This window comes from Macrotis lagotis, chromosome 1, assembly GCF_037893015.1.
Source record: "Macrotis lagotis isolate mMagLag1 chromosome 1, bilby.v1.9.chrom.fasta, whole genome shotgun sequence".
Taxonomy (NCBI): domain Eukaryota; kingdom Metazoa; phylum Chordata; class Mammalia; order Peramelemorphia; family Peramelidae; genus Macrotis; species Macrotis lagotis.
The window spans coordinates 909,661,797-909,682,539 of record NC_133658.1 but is presented as its reverse complement, the minus strand read 5'-3'; the positions used below and the strand labels follow the sequence as shown (position 1 = coordinate 909,682,539).

At 42.0% G+C, this 20,743-nt stretch overlaps 1 protein-coding gene across 1 annotated transcript; it reads left to right on the top strand.

Annotated features, from left to right (window-relative positions):
- The first annotated feature begins 11,765 nt into the window (after positions 1–11,765).
- Positions 11,766–20,450, top strand: LOC141508757 (sialic acid-binding Ig-like lectin 12). Its single transcript, XM_074217637.1, has 7 exons — positions 11,766–11,808; positions 12,027–12,337; positions 13,055–13,196; positions 13,835–14,044; positions 15,117–15,207; positions 16,240–16,342; positions 20,340–20,450. Exons 1-7 carry the CDS (start codon positions 11,766–11,768, stop codon positions 20,448–20,450), a joined length of 1,011 nt encoding a protein of 336 aa, XP_074073738.1.
- The last annotated feature ends 293 nt before the right edge of the window (positions 20,451–20,743 follow it).

The window sequence follows — 20,743 nt, the reverse complement described above, 5'->3', positions numbered from 1 at the left end:
TTAACTGACTCTTGCTGTCTCATGGAGTCATTAGTTTCTGTAGACTCCATTCTTTTTTGGGGGGAGGAGTTTTCTTCATTAACCTTTTGCAACTCCTTTTCCAATTGGTCAGTTCTACTTTTGAAAGAGCTTTCCATTTGACCAATTGAGGTTTTGAGAGAATTAATTTCTTTTTACATTTGCTCATTTGAGGATCTGAGAGAATTATTCTCATTTTGTATTGGTCCAGTTGATGATCTGAGAGCATTATTCTCCTTTTGTATTTGTCCAATTGTACTTTCTAAGGTTTTGATTTCCTGTTGCAAGGTATTAATTGTCTCTCCCAAACTTTTAAGCTCCTTCATTATTTCTTCGAAGAAGTCTTTCTGTGCTGAAGACCATATTGTATTCTCCTCAGAGGTTCTAAGTCTCTCTGAGTTAGGGTCTTTCCCTTCCAGGAATTTTTCTATGGATCCACCTTTTCGCTGACCCTTCTTCATTTTGCTAAGACCTTGAGTTGGGGGGGAACCTGGCTCACTGGGGCTTGGGATCGCTAAAGGTTTTACTCACTGAGTGCAGTTTCTCTGGCTGGCCAGTAGGAGGTGTTGGTTGCTTACTCTGGAGTGTCTGTAACCTTGGTTGAGGCCTTCTCCCTTTGCTTGAAGGGAGGGGTTGGAGCTATTGAATTCTTTTGCCTTCCATCAATGGTGGGCTTTACTCTGGCCTGAGGTCATTCCTCAGCTGGGCTGGTTCTTCTGCTCACACACCTGGATCTGAGGCAGAAGTAGTTTGCATTTGTTTGTTTGGGAAGAGGTCTGAGCTGCAATGGGACCAGAGGAGCCCAGGATGGTGTCCCCAGCTCTCCTGCACCAGAACTCTCCCCCCAGCCCCGTCCCCAAGCTCCATGGGGACAGCACCAACACCAGCGCCTCTGCTCCCCTGCTGACCCAAGCCCCTATCATACAGCCCCACCACTGATCTAGCAGGTCCAGCTCTCTGGCCCCCAGACTCCTGGTTCCAATTCAGCTGTTAATCTGGCTGATCCGGGGCTGATCTTCCCTCAGAGCCCAGACTCACCAGCCCAAATTCTACCAAAGCTGCTGCCAGAGACAAATCCTGAGGTAGATGTTCTTTCTCCTGGCTTTTCTTTCTGGGTTTTGTGGGTCATATTTCTTTTAAGAGGTTTGTTTCATGTGATAGATAGGGAAGAGATCAGGAGACTTTAGAACTGTGCCTGTCTTCTATCTGCCATCTTGGCCCAAAGTCCAGAATAATATTTTTCAATGCAAAAAATAAACCATATAGGAGAAGAAAATGGAGCAATCATCTTGAAAAACCAGTTGTCCATAGATTAAAAAATTTCCTAGACCCAACATTAAGAAACCTCAATCCTAGGGCAGTTAGGTGGCACAGTGGATAGAGCACTGACCCTGGAGTCAGGAGTACCTGAGTTCAAATCCTGCCTCAGACACTTAATAATTACCTAGCTGTGTGGCCTTGGGCAAGCCACTTAACCCCATTTGCCTTGCAAAAAAAAAAAAAAAACTTAAAAGAATTATAAAAAAAAACCCTCAATCCAAGTCAACTTTCTCTAGTTGCAGTTGAGGAAACTATTCAAAAGAGTTAAATACAATAATTCTAAAGACACACAGAGAATCAGTAAGCCCAGTTGGAGTTTGGACCCATAACATCTAACTCCAAGACCAGTAGAATCACTATTATTGATTGAGGCAGTGTGTCAATTATTTACTCATTTATTCAATTCGGTTTTATTCAATGTGTAGTATATGCCTACTACACTTTCAGGAAAACAGTTCTCAACCACAAGAATCATTGAAGGCCAAGATCATAAAAAAATAAAATAAAATGAGCCAGTAATGAGGTATGAATTTGACCCATGATGAAATTAGACTCTTGGGTCAATCCCATGCAGTAGTGTGGAACCAGCCCCTGGGAACAGATGGGTAAATTTGAAGTGGGAGCATTTAAACTTCAGAAATTGGCAAGCACAGCCAAACAGAATTTGATTTATGACTGAATTAATTGTCTGAGCTTAAGATAGTAATGGAGGAAATTTAATCATGCAGATTAGATTTAAAGGCCACTCTTCCTCTTCTTCTCCTCTTTCCCCGAAGAGTTGGTTGTTAAATATTTATCAGAACATCTTTGACGCCACTGCCCATCCCTGTTATCCCATCAGGGATCTTGAGAATTACCTTTGGTCTCTATCTCTCCCAAGGTAATGACCTTCCTACTGTAGTGTTAGAGGCTCAGTAGATAGAATACTGGCTGTGGAGTCAGGAAGTCCTGAGTTCAAATTCAGCTTCAATCTCTTATTAGCTGTGTGACCCTGGGCAGGTCATGTAACCCCAGTTTCCTACTATGGTCATAATGACAGCACCTATCTCATAAATTATTGTACTTAACTGTTCTAAACAGTTTTCTCAACTATAAATGGAGGAAGTTGGGCTAGGTCAAGATTCCATAATGTTATAAAAATGAAATGAGATAGTATTTATAAAGCATTTACCATGACTGACATTTAACATTTACTGACATTTAATACATGTTATATAAATGCTCACTTCTGGGGTATCTGGGTGACACAGTGGATAAAGCACTGGCCCTCAAGTCAGGACAACCTGAGTTCTAATCCAGCCCCAGATACTCATTAGCTATATGACTCTGGGTTAGTCACTTAAGGAAGGAAAGAAAGAAAGAAAGAAAGAAAGAAAGAAGAAAGAAAGAAAGAAAGAAAGAAAGAAAGAAAGAAGAAAAAAAAGAAGGAAGGAAAGAAAGAAACCAAGGATTCCCTTTTACAGAGATTCACAAAATCTCATATCTAGAAGAGATATCAGAGGGAACGTGGTTCCAACTAGGCCTAAGCAGCATCCCCAAAGCTAAATCACTATTCTTGAAGACCTCATGTGATAGGAAAGATAGAGAGGTAAGGGAGGCAAAACTAAAAGAGACCTTAAAACCTAGAACTGAGGATGTTACCTTGAGGACTCTTAAAATATAGAAAACAGGACTCCAGAGATGAAGGTCCCATATAGCAAAGAATGTGACATGTTAGCTTCAAAATGTTGAACACATAAAGTCAAAATTTTAAAGACTCTTAGAACCTGGAACTTTAGAGCTGAAATGGACGTTATAACACAGGACATTTATTTCCCCCAAAGGACAAAGTCTCAGAATGCCAAAAGCCTGATGTCAGAGCTAAGAGACCATTATATATAGGGTAGAATGAGGTATGTAAGACCTGGAAAGATCCCTGAAACCTGAAAGACTGTCAGTGGAGAAAGGTTATAGAGAACAGAAACTGGCAGAATTGGGAGGACCCTTAGAAACCACTTTGTTTCCCTTTTGAGTCCCTGTGGACCCTCTCCACCTCAAAGATTCTGTTGTTCTTTCTGTGTCTGACAGGCTGAATGTAAGAATTCTGGGAAACAAGGTCCTTCGGAATTGACCTCTTGTTCACAGAAAGAACAAGACCAGGAACAGTATGTCTCCATCTCTTTCTAAGTCCAGGAGTCCAAAAAGATTACAAAGCCAGAAGATACCCATGCTGAATAGTCAGAGCTCAAGTTCTAATTAAGAGATGGAAAGAAGGAGGGTAGGGACTACTTGGGATGAGGGAAAACCTGGAACTTTGTTTTGAGACATGCTGTTAGGACAAATCCATAAGCAGAAAAATATTGGACTTAGGCATTATGAGAGAGACCAGAGAGAGAGAGAGAGGACATTGTCAGCAACATTCATGGTGATTTAAAAAACAAGAACCAGAGAACAAACAAGAAGTCAAAACTGGAAGACTCTGGGTCATATACATACAGAACTCTGTTGGTCTGTTTCTCTATCTCTCTGTGTCTCTGTGTCTCTGTCTCTGTCTCTGTCTCTCTCTCTCTCTCTCTCTCAGTGTGGGTGTGTAGGTATGGGTGTGAGTGTGGGTGTGTGTGAGTGTGTGTCTTTCCTGAGTTCCAATCCAACACCATCAACTTCATGCTGGACAGCTCCACTTAAATATTCCATAGCAATCCCAAATTCATAATGTCCAAATTAAAGCTCATTATATCTCCCCTACCAAAGTCCACCCTGCCCCCTGACTTCCATGTTTCTCTTAAGTGCACCACCCTCTGAGACCCTGCATTCCAAACCTTGCTGTCATCATCCACACTTCCCTGCCCTTCCATACCCTTACCGGGTACCAGACAATACAATCACCATATATCCAATGAGGTGTTGAATTGGGTCAGTTCTGTCTACCAACATGGCTCATGTTTATCTGCTTCTTTCTGCTCCTGCACAGCCTCAACATCTCCTATCTGAACCCTTACAAAGTCTCTTCCCTTCCTGTGTCTCTCCTCTACTATATACTCCTTACCATGCAAAAGGAATAGTCTTTTTTTTTAGGTTTTTGCAAGGCAATGGGGTTAAGTGTCTTGCCCAAGGCCACACAGCTAGGTAATTATTAAGTGTCTGAAGCTGGATTTGAACTCAGGTCCTCTTGACTCCAGGGCCGGTGCTCTATCCACTGCACCACCTAGCCTCCCCCAGGAATAGTCTTAAAACATGGGTTTGACCCTATTATCCCACTACTCAGACCCTTTAAAGCTTAGTATTCAACTGGAATGGGATCCTCATTCTGACATGGAAAGCCTATTGCACTAGGTCTTTCTGGTCTTAATCCCTTTCACATATTTTGCCAGATTTGTCTGCAAGCTTTTTTCGTACCTCTTTGCCTTTGTCTAAGTGGTATCAACAGTATGAAATCCCTTCATGCTTTATTGTTTAGACTCCTAAGCTACTTTAAAGAGCATATCTCTGGTGTTTCCTTCCTTCCTTCCTTTCTCCCTCCCTCCCTCCCTCCCTTCCTTCCTCCCTCCCTCCCTCCCTTCCTTCCTTCCTTCCTTCCTTCCTTCCTTCCTTCCTTCCTTCCTTCCTTCCTTCCTTCCTTCCTCCCTTCCTTCCTTCCTTCCTCCCTTCCTTCCTTCCTACCTACTTAGCTTTTTCTATTTCCTTTATGAGAAATTTCCTGAGCCCTTCCCAATAAGTAATAATCTATCCCTTTTTAAATTGTTTTCCATTATCAAATATATAATTGTTCGATTTTTTGGCTATTTATCCCCCCCCCAGATTAATAAATGCTTGTAAATTAATTTGAATGGAATAATATTTACTGCTGGAAGGGACCTCAGCATCATCTAGTGCAGCTATTTTACTGAGGAGAAAACTGAGACCCAGACAGGTCAGGGCATTCTCACAAGGTCACACAGCTATCGAGTCAGACCCAGTCTCCAGTCTCCAGACCTCTCACTCTTGGGAAATACACGTTTCCTATTTGCAGATGTCAGTAAATGTTTGCTGTGTCTGACAGACCAGAGTCATTCAGGGATCCCTGCGTGCAGATGATGGCCTCACTGAGAGGCATTTTAGAGTATAGAATGCCAGAGCAGAAAAAGACTTCAGCACCTTGAATTGGACAGTGAAGATGGGGAGCTAGCCAGAAAGGCCACAGTGTCCAGAGCAAGGGCTGCAGCCCCTGGGCTTTATGAGAGCATTGATTCCCAAAGAAGAGAAAAAGGATAGGATGTTTGGGGAAAGAAGAGGCATTTCCTCTGGGGATTAAACTGGACTTTTTTACAACCTACTAGGCAGTGGATAAGAACTGGACTGGTGTGACCCTGGGCAAGTCACTTCACCCAATTTGCCTCAGTTTCTTCATCTATAAAAATAAGATAGAGATGGACATGGTAAACACTTTGCCAAGAAGAGCCCATATGGGATCAGAGAGAGTTGGGAAGAACTGAATCACAGCAACAACACAAAGTTTTTCCAGGATCTTTGTGACTTGTCCATACTCTCACTTTCTATTCTGCCCTTGCAATAAGATTTTGTCATTTTACATGACTCTTTTTTGAGTGTAAACATAACTTTCAGTATCATTGTTGTGCAAACATCCTCTTTTGGTTGATTTGGAAATAGAGACAGGATTAGCAGAAGATGTGGAGGTAGATTCAGTTCAATGTATGGAGTCATTGAGAAGCATCTTGGCTCAGAGCTGGCTGACCCTGACCCATGCTGTCTCTATGAGCAAGGGCAAATGCAATGTTCCAGTCCAAGCTACTTTTATGATGCACTTCCATCAGTTAAAAAAAATGTTTATTTAAATATTTTACTACTCCTCAGGGGTGCAGTGGGTGGAGGGCCTAGAGTCAGGAAGACTCATTTTACAGATGAGAAAAGTGAGGCAAATTTGAACTCAATCCTCCTGATTCCAGAGCCATCACTCTATTTGTTATACCACCTAGCTGCCCTTATTATAGATTAGATTACTTGGCTCTAAGTGAACTCTGGCCACCCAGACTTGAGGGACAGTGTATCTAGGCTAAAGCCAACCTGTAACTTCCAAAGCTCTCCCTGCTGAAGAAAGATTTCCTCCCCAATCTGTGACTTTCTGATTGACCAAAAGGCCTCAGAAAGGGGAAATTGTATTTTCCTTGGCTTAACCTTGCCCAAGAACTGCAATGGAGGATGAACAAAGAAAATGTTTAGACCTGACTACATCAGTACTGGAATGGAGGTTTATTATAAAAGAATGTGATTCATGTTGCAGCCAGTGGCTACTTGAGTTTGGTCTTGCCTATGAGGAATCATTAATCAGACTTGGGAAAGCAAGGGTGGAAATAAAAGAAATTATTTAAAAAGTTACAAGACCTAGGAAGGGCTAGAGTAAGAGAGAGAGAGAGAGAGAGAGAGAGAGAGAGAGAGAGAGAGAGACAAAAGAACAGCCAAGCAGTATTGACTGGGCCATGATCAGAGAAGACTTCAGTCTTGAGCCAGGGTCCAATCCAGTTTTTTATGTCTTGCCTCTCATCTAGAGGACAAAAGGCGAAATCCCTTTCCCTGGACCCAGAATTAGGTAGAGAGTAAAGCCTAAGAGGATCAGGATACAAATCAAGAATGGAGGAGGGAGGTCTCCACCCAAGCAGCTCTTAAGATTACAATTGTTTCTATTACAATCATAATTCTCTATTTCAAGTCAATTTACATCTCAAGAGTCAATTTATATCTCCACCCAAATTCTTTCTGTTACATTCACAATTCTCTTCATCTTTCCCTGCATCATTGTCAGGAAAGGAAAAGTGCTGGGACTTCACCATGATGGCCACCCTAACACCAGATTTCACTGGGAAAATAGGCAAAGATCAGGCCAAGGAGAAAACAGAAGAAGTTAAATGAACAACCACCTGAGTCCACAACATGCCTAATATGTGTGTGTATTGTTCCATTTTTAAGTATAGCTAGATGGATGAATAAATACATGATTGGATAAAACATTCTTTGGTGCTTGTCGTGTGGGACATTGTGCTAAAGCCTGAGGAGCCAAAAACAAGAAAACAAAATGATACTGGCCTTGAGGAATTTACATTCTTTTTTTATTGAAATTTTCTTTCATTTTTCTAATTACATGCAAGGTTAGTTTTTTAACATTAACATTCATTCATATGCAAATTTATGAGTTCCACATTTTTCTATCACCCTTCCTTCCCGCCCCCCTTCCCACGGCAGCAAGTAGTCTGTAAAAATTCCACATGTACAGCCTTGCTTAACATATTTATATATTAGTCATGTTATGAAAAAAGAAATTAGAACTAAGGGAAAAGAAAAAATAATGAGAAAGGAAGGGAAAACATAAAAAAAGTTTTTAAAAAGTGAACATAGTATGCATTCAGATGCGGATCTTACATTCAAAAGAGAGACAATACATAAAAGGGGAATGGAAGGGGGCAGGAAGAAGAGGTACCTATGAGGAAGAAGGAGGGGATTGTGGATAGACTATGTTGGAAGGGATGCCATCTCTGTGGTTGGGTCTTCTGTAGAAAAAAGACATTAAAGATTAACAACAAATGTTCTGTTTAATCAATTAACAACACATTAAAACATTTAAAAATTCATATGAGTTATTTTCAAGCAATAACTACAATTTCATGGGCATCTGGGGAATTTTCTGATATTAAAATAGGATTCAAAGAGTCTCAAAGGTTAAGAGCCATCAATCAAGGGCAGATTGTAAATCTCTGACTTTACAAATGGGGTAACTGAAGTCCAGAGAAGGAAAATGTCTTATACTGAGGTCAAATGTACAGAAGAATCAATGCTCTATATTTTGGACCTGATGGTCCTTATGATATGAACATCTAGGAGAAACAGAAATGAGTCGAGATCGATAGAAATGATCGATTCCAGCCTGGCCTTGAACAAAGCAAAGGTAGGAAACAGGAGACTTAAATTTGAGTCCTGTCCTTGATACTTAAGCTTTATATAGCCTTAGGTGAGGTGCTCAAACTCTGCCCAAACCTGGGGACACTTCTACTTGCAAGGCCTCTCTCCTAAGCATGGGTGTGTTTTGTAGACATTAACATGCTAGAGGATATGGTTTGACATAATCATCAAAAAAAGGAAAGGGACAGGGATTTGGGGATGCCACAAAAGTCAGACCTTCCTGCACAGCTAGGATGCATTATTTAGGGCAGATCAGGGGAGATTTAATCTGTCTGTAGTCAATCAACAAGCAGTGATTAAACTCTTAATATGTACCAGGCACGATGGAATAGGCTGGGGAAACCAAGAAAGGCCACAATAGGATTTCTGTTCTCAAAGAGATCACAATCTAATTTTGGGGATGGGGAGCAGAGCAACAATATAGAAAAGACTACATATAGCATGCCATAAAAAGACAATGGAATCTGTTTTGGACATACTGAGTTTCAGACACCTGCTCTCAATATTATTGATGTTAACAACTTTAAGTGATGATGATGGTTTAAGCAGTTAAGTGGTGTAGTGGTTAGAGCAATGGCCCTGGAGTCAGAAGGATGTGAGTTCCAATCCTGCCCCACTTGACACTAACTACTGTGTGATCCTGGGCAAGTCATTTAACCCTAATTGCCTCATATCCAGGACAATCTCCAGGTGTCCTGATTCATATCTGGCCACTAGATCCATATGGCTCTGGAGGACTTAGCACAGTACCATCCTCACTCAAATCCAATTCATGTGCTTGTCTTGGCATCACCTCCAGGATATCATGGTCTTCCTTGAGAATGAAGGACAAATATCATCATCATCATTAATGCTGTTGTTGGTCCTTTGAAGAGAACCAATGACATCATGGGTAATGACTTGTTTGTGAATTGGACTGAAGCAAGACAGAGCTGCACCAAGTCTTCAGTCTCTCTCTCTCTCTCTCTCTCTCTCCCAGAGTTATCAATATCCAAGAACAAGTCAAACGTTAAGATGACACTCAGTGGCCTGGGAAACAATGGATGATTTTGGTGTTTTCAATGTTTGGCCAAGCTCTATTCTCCAAAGTGCCTGCTTCAGCTGCCTTAATGCCATTGGAACAAATAGTTTTCATTTGTCCATTTTGGTGGAGAAATATTCACATGCTTGGGGTAGATGTCCTGTCAACTCACTGTTGGTTGCCCTCAGATTGATTTAGCCTAGTTGCTAAGACAGTTTAACATGGTATGGCCACTGTGCATGATACAGCTCCTTGGAGTCCTAGGTGAGAGTTGAGTGAAGAGTGGACACCAAAGATGGAAAACAATCATGAAAAGGGCTCAACAAGACCTCACACCAGAGATGCTAATCCTGCTGAAACACCCCTAACACTCTGTTCTCAATATACAATGTGAGACTGAAGCTGAGGAGAGAGGGCATGGTTGTATATGTAGAGAATCATAAGCATAGATATAATGATTGAATTTATGAGAATTGATGAGATCATCAAGTAAGCTAATGTGGAGAGAGAAGACAAGGGTCAAGAGCACAAGGAGGCTTGTCAGAGTCCCATGGTGAATGGGCATAACCTACATGGAAATCCAACAAAAGCAACCAAGAAAGAACTGTGAGACAGATAGGAGATAGGTAGACGGGTAGGAAAAGAAGCAAGGGAAACAGGGTCTCAGTGAAAATCTGAAGAGGAAACTGTCTACGATAAGAAGGTAATAAATAGTGTCAAAAACTGCAGAGAGGTCTAAAAGGATAAGACTGGCAAAAAGGTCAGTAGATTTGCAAATATGAGATCACTGATAACTTTGAAGTTTCTGTTAAATTGTGAAATTAGTAGTCAAACTGCCCAGGGTTTAGACTTGAGAGAGAAGAGGCAATAGAAGTCAATTTGGAGGGTCTTCTAAAGGAATGAAAGGGAGATGGGCTATCTGGGGCAGCTAGGTGGTACAGTGGCTAGAGCACTGGCCCTGGAGTCAGGAGGACCTGAGTTCAAATCTGACCTCAAACACTTAATAATTACTTAGCTGTGTGACCCTGGGCAAGTCACTTAGCCTCATTGCCTTGCAAAAATCTAAAAACCAAAACAAAAGGCAGTTATCAGAAATGATTGGATCTTTAGAGGTACATTTGATCTGAATTTTTTTTAAAGGGAGGTAGATGCAGACATTAATAGACAAGGAGTAGTAAATTCATGCAGATTTATTAAAAATAAGTGTCAAAGTGGGACTGATAAGGAAAAACCACTGGAAAAGATGGGATTTGATCAAAAGTAAATATAAAGATTTGACTTTAGCTGTGAGAAGGGCCACTTCTTTATTTAAGACCAGAATGAATGAGAATAGAGTGGGAGAAGTTATCTGAGTTATGGGAGGAGAGGAAGAAAAAAGAAGAGTGAGCTCCTAGTGAGTGACCTCCATTTTTCAATAACATATGAACCAAGGTTATCAGCTATGAGAGTAGTGGGACTGGTACCATGGGAGTCTTCAGGAAAGATGAAAGCATTGTAAAGCGTGAACAGCCATTGTGGAGAGTGAAAGCCTGAATAAATTCCATAAGGGAGAGGTAAAAGAATTCCCTTAGCACAGGAGAACCTGGCTGAGATTATATTTAATAGAAATTTGTTGCTGACCAAGTCAGAAGTTTTCTTTCCTTCTCTTCAAAACTTGTATGGGAGCAAAGGTGGTAGGTGGTGGGTGGAATTCAATCCTGTGATTTGCCAAGGAATGATCATCCATAGGACATAGGTGTGCAAAGCACTCAAGTTTAGGGGAGAATACATAGAGATGAACTCATAAATTCACCATTGAATATCCAGCCTCATGGTATTTGATAGTATAGTGTCCTGTGAGGGTCAGGAAGTCCATTTCACAACATGCAGAAGGAAATGGAGGTAAGATTCAGGAGACCAGAAATGGTAAGGAGGCATCAGGAGATAGGGAAAAGAGGTCCTGATCATCATTCCCAGGACCTGAGTTTCTCCCAAATTAGAGAGTAAGAGGGAGCCAGCAACAATCTAATGTTCAGGGATAGAGATGGTGAAGACAGCTATTGGGTGTGGGGAAGTGGGGAAGATATGCTCTCAGAAAGGGGTCCTCTTGCCAATTTTCAGTTCCTCAAGTCACAGGTCCTTTTTGGGGAAGGAACTTTGAGGTCAACAGGTCACTGAGAAAAGGGAGCCAGTGAAGGAGGAAGTACTGCCACCTCTCCTCCCCCCTTCTCATCCCACCCCATTCTCCAGGTCATGTTCCTTTTCCCCACATACCTGACTTCCCTTTCATCAGGATAGTCATACCCAGTAGGGGTGAGGAGAAAGGAAGAGTGGAAGGCACCAGGTTCTATAATCTGAGAATTGTCCTGTCCTCTCTTTCCCACCTTTTTCTGTTCCACTTTTTCATACTTGATAGGCTCCTTCCTCTCAGGGGGCCGAGTTATCAAGTCAGAACTGAATTTAAAAGGGCAGTGGTCTCTCTACAGCCCTGGATCTCACGATGGAACTACTGTTTCTGTTAGTCCTGCTCTTGTTTGAGGGAGGTAAGTGGGGTCAGAGCTAGAGCTGAGGGCACCAGTAGATGGGAAGGGCTTGGGTAGGGGATGGGGACTGACCCTGGAAGGGCTAAACAGCAATATGCAAATCATGGGAAGACCCTGAATTGAGTCTCTCTCTGTCTCTGTCTGTCTGTCTGTCTGTCTCTCTCCCCCCTTCCTCCCTTCCCCTCCCCTTCCCTCCTCTCTCTCTCTCTTCTATACAGAGTCCCTTTCTCAAGATCCTTCACAGATGAAGATCCATATCCAAGAGAAGAAAGTGACTGTGCAGGAAGGCCTTTGTGTTTCTATCCCCTGCTCCTTCAATTTCTCACAATACCAGAATAAGAATAAAACCTATGGATACTGGTTCCAGAGGAAAGACAAGGATAAACTGGTGGCCACCAATGACTGCCAAAAGGAAATCCATTCTGAGGCCCAGGGCCGATTCCACCTCAGTGGAGACCTACAGAAGGACAATTGCTCCTTGAGTATTTCTGGGATCCAGAAATGGGATGGTGGGAAATACTGGTTCCAGGTAGAGAAGGGGAATCTGAGTAAAAATTTCTCACATGAAATCGTGTCTCTCTGTGTGGAAGGTGAGGAGAATGTCTCAGGCCAGGGTCTCCGAGTGATGGGAAGCCCAGGGGAGGGATCAGAGTCTGGAAGGATATTCTGAGAATACATGAGGGATAATCCAGAGCCTCTTCACTGGAATGACATGCTATAGTCCTTTCTGTAAAGAAACAAGACCCAGATAGGGGGGCACTTCAGAGTCTGGTGAGAAGGGCAGAAGCTTGGGTAGCAGGGACAGAACTGCAAGTATTCAGGGGGCATCAGGGATGGCTACCTTAGTGAGATAGAAGGGATGATCCTGATCATCAGTTGAGTGAACAGGCTATGGGGTCTTCTGCTTGAGGAAACAAGAGCTGGATGACCCTGCAGATGTTGGGGGATTTCAAAGGAGAGAGAGTTGGGTCATGGTGGGGACATCCAAGGAAAAGGCTTGTTGAGGCATCTAAAGCAAAATCCAAAGGCCATTATCTGAGGGTTACACATGGATGGGGACCCCCGCCCCTTGCCATCTGGTTCATTCAACTTTTCTTCCCCAGATTTGACACAGAAACCAGAGATTCTCATTCCAAATATTATGGTACCTGGGCTCCAAGTGACCCTGATCTGTATAGCTCCTGGAGATTGTAGAGAGAGGACATCCCCCAACTTCCTCTGGACTGGCTCTGCTCTCTCCTCCCAGGGATTTGTCTCCCAAGATCTTAGCTCCTCCAAACTCCTCTTCGCTCCCAAAGCACAGGACCATGGCACTAACCTCACCTGTCGGGTGACATTCCCAGAGACCAAGGGGACCACAGAGACAACTGTCCAGCTCAGGGTTGCCTGTGAGTTCTGGGAGGGAGTGAGCAAGATGCCCAGGGGCTTCAGAAAAAAAAGGAGATAGGAGAAAATATAACTGGAAGAGGTGGTGTCTATGGAGGTAAATATTGGACTCTCCCCTATTTCAGTCCTGGGTTCTAGTACTGAATCTCCCCAGTTGGGGAGAGACCTTGGGACTCCAGCCTCAAACCAATCTCATCCTCCCATTGCAGACCTTCCTCAGAAAATGAAAATGAGGGTTTTCCAAAGAAATGAGACAGATAAGTTGACAGGAGGCAGGTGGAGATAGAGGGATAGTCTGGAGCAAAGAATCATCAGTCCTATCTTCTACTTTCTTTCCAACCCCAGAACTTCTCATCCTTCCTACTGCTATAGAGGGTAGATTCTTCCAACTGGTTATGGTGTGAATAGCAGCCCCTAGGCCACAGAGAAGCAAGACCTGAGCTCCTCCCAGCCATTGTACATTGAGGTTCTGGTCCTAAAACTGTCCACTTAGGGGGAAAGAACCTACTACCAAACCCAAGATGGCTCTCTGAACCTCTTGATGTTCTATTAGTGAGAATAGAGTAGGGACGGGCAGCCAGGGGTCCAGGAGGTGGGAGAGAGGCCACTACACTGGCTCATCTTCCCTCCCTTTCCACAGGCACCCTAAGGATACTAGACTCCAATTGCCTCTGGAAAGGGGAGAGATTACTCTGCACTTGCTCAGTCCAGGGAGAGCCAGCTATCTCCTTGTACTGGTGGGTGGGAAAGAGAACTGTGGATGGGAACTGCAGTGATAGCACCCTCCATGTGGAATACAAAATCTTTGAGACCTGGACTAACAGCACCCTGATCCTGGCAGAGAAACCAGGTGCTGACCTTAGCATCTGCTGTGAAGGGAGGAATCACAATGAAACCCAAATTGTCAGTGTCCAGCTACTGGTACCTGGTGAAGGGAATGGGGCCCCTGGATGGAAGGGAAGAGAATTCAGGGGGGACTGAGTTCAGGAAAAGCCAGAGGAAAGAACTAGATGTAGGCAACAAAGTCTTAAGTACAAAGGTCAATAACCATTCAGGTAATATTTGTGAGATGCTGGGCAAGCTTCTAACCATAAAAAATTAGGATATAAAACATACAATGTTAGAGCCAGGAGAGAATTTAGAACATGGACTATCAGAGTTGAAATCTCAGTTGCTTCATCTGTAAAGAAAATTCAAAAGAGGAAAAAAGGGAAGGAAGGGAAGAAGGGAGCGAGGAAGGGAAGAAGGGAGGAAGGGAGGAAGGAAGGAAGGAAGGAAGGAAGGAAGGAAGGAAGGAAGGAAGGAAGGAAGGAAGGAAGGAAGGAAGGAAGGAAGGAATGGAGGGAGCGAGGGAAGGAAGGCAGGAAACAAGGGAGGAAGAAAGCAAGCTGCTTAATTTCTATCTCTATTTCCTCAGCTGTAAAATGGGAATGATAGCATCTACCTCCCATAGTTGTTGTTTGGATCAAATGAGATAGTGTTTGTAACGCACCTAACAAAGTAGCTGGAACACAGCAGTCATTTAATAAATGTTTATTTTTTTTCCTTTCTTTGCAAGTGTCCAAACTTGCCATGACTGCTGGGTCTGGCAATTCCAGTCATCCCCAAATACAGAGGCATACATACAAAGGAGACATGCCAACATCATTGTACAAAGTTCTCATGGGTTATCACTTACAGGCCTGACCCGACTCAAAATAATTAGCAAAGAGTAAAACTGAAGTCAAAATTCTGTATTTTACCAATTGTCTGAGGGAAAACTCAAGATTTAGACACCCCCCCCCCACACACACACACCTCTCTAGGTGGTTCTGAGGAGCCTTTTGGAAAGGGAAGGACCTTGGAACAGGGGATGTCAGAGTTGGCAGGGGAGGGAAGGATAACAGAGTAAACAGCTCCTCTCTGGCTGCATCTCTCCTCAGATACCTGGAACTTCTTGGAATGGATAATTAAGGGAGCCCTATGTGGAGTCATTATCACTGCTGTGCTCTTCACCTGTCTGACAGTCTGCTTGTGAGTTTCCAGATTAGAGACAAAAATTAGGGACCTTAGAATATGGAATGTGGAATAGAACTCAGAATATCATAATCAGAGTGAGTAGTAAGAGCATCTTAAAATACAGAATGCCAGAAATGGGAAGGGCCATAGGGCATAGCATGCTGGGAGGGATCTTAAAATAAGGAATGTGTGTGGGTGGGGGGAAGATCTTTAGAACATACAAGATTTGGGTATAAAACATGCAAGTCAAGAGAGAACTTAGAACATGGACTATAAGAGTTGAAATACACCTTGGAATAGGGGATCTTGAATATTTTCAGTGTCATGATCAAAAATTAGAGAAGCTTCGAGATTCCCCTAGAGAACCATGGGAAAGAAGCAACCGAAAACTTGCAGGATTTGAGGCTAAGGATGCATTTGTGTCTTTCAATGGAAAAGTGGAATCAGCTGTTTTATCTAAAGGAGATGCTTTGCCCAAAAAGTGCCCTTACAAGAACAAATAACTCTTAGAAATGGCCTACAACATTGATTATTCTCCAGATTACTAAGATATTACTAGAGGTCATAGCTTTTGGGCAACTGAATAGAACAAAGGATAGAGGACTGGGTTTGGAAATAGGATTTCATCTTAATCAAGAAAACTCAGCTTTGTGGTTTATATCTGGCCTGAGACAATTACTAGCTGTGGAACCTTGGGAAAGTTGCTTCATCTTTTTTTTTGCCACAGTATCCTCATCTTCTGGAGGAAGAAATGAAAAATCACTCTGGTATTCATGCCAAAAAATGAACCAAATGGGGTCACAGAGAGTTAGATACATCTGAAAAAACTCCTAAATAGCAACAGAGGTGATGACACCAAAATGTCAGAATGCAATGTCAGAAGGGAGACAATAAATAAATTTTAAAATGAAAGATAACAAACAATGATTTAAAAATTAGAATGGGAAGATGATTTAAACCCACAAGATAAAATGTCCAAACTGAAAGGGACTTTGAAACTCATTCACGGGCAGAACTCATAAACAAACACGTCTTTCCCTGTTTCAGAGTGAGGATGCTTAAGAAGAAGATTTCAAAGAAAGACTCAGAGTCAGCAGCATCTGGGACAAGAATTAAACATGTCTCCGCTGTCAGCTCTGTGACTGAACTGGTGAGTCACGGAGTTTTCCTGACCCACAACTCTCAGTAACTATCACTTTCTTGGAGGCCATAGTGATATGGAACAATTAGGGAAATATAACTATCTTCTTCCCCCTCATCCCTATTGATAGTTTCTAGGAAAATGGAGAGCAAAAAATCTCTGGGGGTGGCTAGGTGGTGTAGTGGATAAAGCACCGGCCTTGGAGTCAGGAGTGCCTGGGTTCAAATCTGGTCTCAGACACTTAATAATTACCTAGCTGTGTGGCCTTGGGCAAGCCACTTAACCCCATTTGCCTTACAAAAAAAAAACTAAAAAAAATCTCTGAACTTAGAATCTATTTAATAAGACACCCCAACCCAGCTCAACTATGTAAGAATGCATAGAACATTGGACATATTGGGAATGAGCTGGAATTATATTTATTCTCATCCCTAGAGATTTTATATGCAGAGAATCCAGTTTTGAATGGGGGTGGGGGTGGGGAATGTGGATTGATGGGGAAGGAATAGCTGGTTAAAGATGGGACATTAGGTCCTAAGTGTATAAATTTGAGCCAAGTGTTTTCTATTTACTGAACAAATGTTCAGCATTTCATACCTGGCAAATGGTCCTCCAGCTTCTACTTGAAGACCCTGAGTAAGGGCAAACCCACTGCAGTGCCTTCCACCTTGGACAGCTCTATTAGTTGGAAATATTTTCCCAAGAAGCAAGCTATTTTGATCCCTATGTCATTTCCACTTGATGTTTTTGATTTTAAGCTCTAGAGTCCCTCCCAAAAAACAGTCTACAGCGCCTCTCAACCTAACAGTCCTTGAATATCATTAACCTTTTTCAAATCCACCAGCACCAGAAAAGTACTATAGACACAGATTGTGAAGGGCCTCAGACGCCAGTACAATGAATTTATTCTTGGAAACAGGGGCATTATGTGATCAGACAATCTAGAGGGACCCTCGAAATCTTCCAGTCCATGCTGATCACTTTACAGATGAAGAATAGCTATTTGCCCAAGGACCAACAGCCAGTACATTATCAGAGCTTAGATATGAACCCAAGTCTTTTGACTAAAAAATCTGGTGTTGTCTCCTCTGCCCTGTGCTATAGGGCAGATTGAAAAAAAGTCAATTGAAAGGTGACATCCACCTTAAAAATCACCAAGGCCAGGGGCTCTTCTCCTTTCTTTGTGTTACAGACCCTTTGGGCAGTCATCTGGTTAAACCTGTGAACTTCCTTCTCAGGATAATATTTTAAATACATAAAGTAAAGCATGTGGGAGTAGAAAATAAGCCTATTATATTGAAAACCAGTTATACATAGATTAAAAAAAATTCTAGACTCAATATTGAGAAATTTCCATGTAGGCCAACTTTATCCATATGAAGATAGGAAAACTGAATTCAGAACCAATAAGTACAATAATTCTAGTCACCCAGGGAGTCAGTAAGCCTAGCTGAAGTTTGGACCCACAACAAGTGAAACCAAATCCAGTCTAATCACTATTATTGATTGAGGAAGTGGGTCAATTATTTACTCGTTTATTCAGTTAGGCTTTATTCAATGTCTGGTCTAAGCCCATTACATTTTTAGGAAGACAATTCCATACCCCCAAGAAGCAGCAAAGACCAAAATCAAAAACAATGATCCAGTAATGAGACACAGGTTTGACCCATGATGAAACTAGACCATAGAGTCAATCCCATACAGCAATGTGGAGCCAGCCCCTTGGAATTCCTGGGTAAATTTGAAGTGGGAGTATTTAAACCTCAGAAACTGGCAAACACAACAAATCAGAATTTAATTTAGAGTGTGTGTTAATTGGCTTTGTCTAAGATAGTAATGGAAGACATTTAATCATGCTAATTAGACTTCAAAGTCTACTGTCCCTCTTCTACTCTTTCCCTGAAGAGTTGGTTATTAAACATTTACCAGCATATCCCTGGTTCCGTTTTTCACCCAAGCTCAGGTTTTGTCTCATCAAGGATTGCGAGGGTTACCTTTGTTCTGTATCTCTCCCTGGGATAATAGCCTTTTTATTGTAGTGCTAGTGGCTCAGTATATAGAGCACTGGACCTGATGTCAGGAAGCCCTAAGTTCAAATCTAACCCCAGATACTTACAAGTTATGTGACTGTCTTGCCCAGAAACCTCCCCCGGCCAATAATGGGATATTCAAGGCTCCCCAAACAAGCGACCCAAGCTAATTCTGAAGAAAGAGGCTGGAAATCTCCAGACGGATTATATAAGACAGTTTAATAATCAAAATGGGATACTCACATTGGGGCCATCTAGAGTTGTTGACAGACGACATATTGGAATTTCCACAAAGAACTCCCCAAATCCCCATAGTATTTATAGAAATAAGAGGAAGAGAGGAGTTATAGAATATGCTAGTGCAGGCTGGCTAAGATTTTGGGTATTCCTCTGCTCATTACTGGACTCAGGGCCCAGATACCTGGGTGTCATATCAATGCTGTTTAACCAAGAGTCCCAAGCTTGAGGTCTTGTATTAGTCATTGATGTCAAGCCCAAGTCAATGTGTTTTCTTTTGGCTTATATTGATCTTGGGTTACATTATTCATAACTTTCATTGAGATGGACTCAATATGATGATGATGATGACTTTCACTGCTAGAGATTTTTGCTAGGAAACTCAAATTACGGTTTTCAATGCTTAAGGGTATACATTATTATGACTTTCACCAATAGAGAACCCAAAGTAATCCAGGAAAAGTCATGCAACCATTGCTTGCCTCAGTTTCCTCAAATTAAAATGTGGATAATGACAGCACCTATATAACAGGGCTGTTGTGAGGACCAAATGGTATTTATAAAGTATTTAGCATGGATTCTGACAAAAGCAGGTGTTACAGTGAATAGAACACTGACCCTGGAGTCAGGAAGTCCTGAGTTCAAATCTAGATTCAGACACTGGCTGAATGATCCAACTCACTTAATCTGGAAAGAAGGAAAGAAGAATGTTTATTCCCTTTTCTCCTCTTCCCTTCCCCTATTGCCTAGTTTCTGATTAAGGTCAGACTGTATTCTCAGGTATTGCCATCTGAAAACATGCCACATCTTAGCTTGATTTCTTTGGACCCAAGGATTTGTCCTAAAGGAAGTTGCCAGAAATTCAAATTTAAATGAGATATCAGAAAGAATCCCCCAAAAGCAAAATCATCCAGACACCTGGATGATTCTGGAAGATCTCCATGCTAGGACAGATAGAAGTGAAGAAGGCAGACCTAGAAGGAACACTTGTACCTAGAACTGAGGATGTTGCCTCTAGAAGGACTCTTAGGACATAGAATTATGGAATTTCCACAAAGAATTCCCAAAATCACCAAGATAATTATCAAAAACAGGGGAAAAGAGGAGCAGTTATAGAGTATGTTAGGGAATATTGGCTGATATTTTCAAGATTCCTCTGCTCATTACTGGACTCAGGGCCCAGACACCTGGGTGCCATATCAGTACCATTTCACCAGGAGTCCCAAGTTTGTGAGGCCTTGTACTAGTCCCTGTTGTCAAGCCCAATTCAATGTGTTTTCTTTTGACTTACATTAATCTTGGTTTATGTTATTCATAACTTTTACTGAACTGGAACATTAGTACATCTTAAAATGTTAACTACATAATGTAAAAACTACAGGTTCTCTAACAACATAGAACATGGATTATTAAAACTGAAATGGATCTTTAGAACAAAGGATATTTAGTGGTTCCCAAAAGATGAAATCTCAGAACACAGAGGACCTGATGTCAAAATGAAGGGACCATATAGAAGGTAGAATAAGGAATGTAAGATCTATAAAAGTCCTTGAAACCTAGACTGTCAGTGGAGGACCTCTAGAGACCTATTTGTTTTTTTCCTCCTCCGAGTTCCTGTAGACACTCTTCCCCTCAAAGACTATTGTTCTTTCTATCTCTGACAGGCTGAATGTGAAAATTCTGAGAAACAAGGTCCCTCAAAACACTCTCCCTCACCTGTGTTGGTTTCTGGCCCACAGAAAGAGGACCAGGTACAATATGCCTCCATCTCTTTCCAGACCAAGAAGTTTCAAAAGACTCCCAAAGCAAAAGATAACCACGCTGAATATTCAGAGCTCAAGTTCCAATAAAGAGACTGGAACAAGGAGGGTGGGGACTACTTGGGATTAGAGAGAATATCAGATCCTTGTTTTAAGAAAGAAGTTGGAAGTCAGGATGAATTTATCAATAGAAATATATTGTTCTTAGTCACTTTGGGAGAGAAAGAAATGGGATAGGGTGTTACTTGTCAAGAAATTATATGATGATTATATGGACAAAACTTAATGAGAGACACAAAACATAGAAGTCAGAGCTAGAAGGCTCAGGTTATAGATGACATATGGAGTATTCAACCCTAATCTCTCTCTTCTGAATTCCAGCC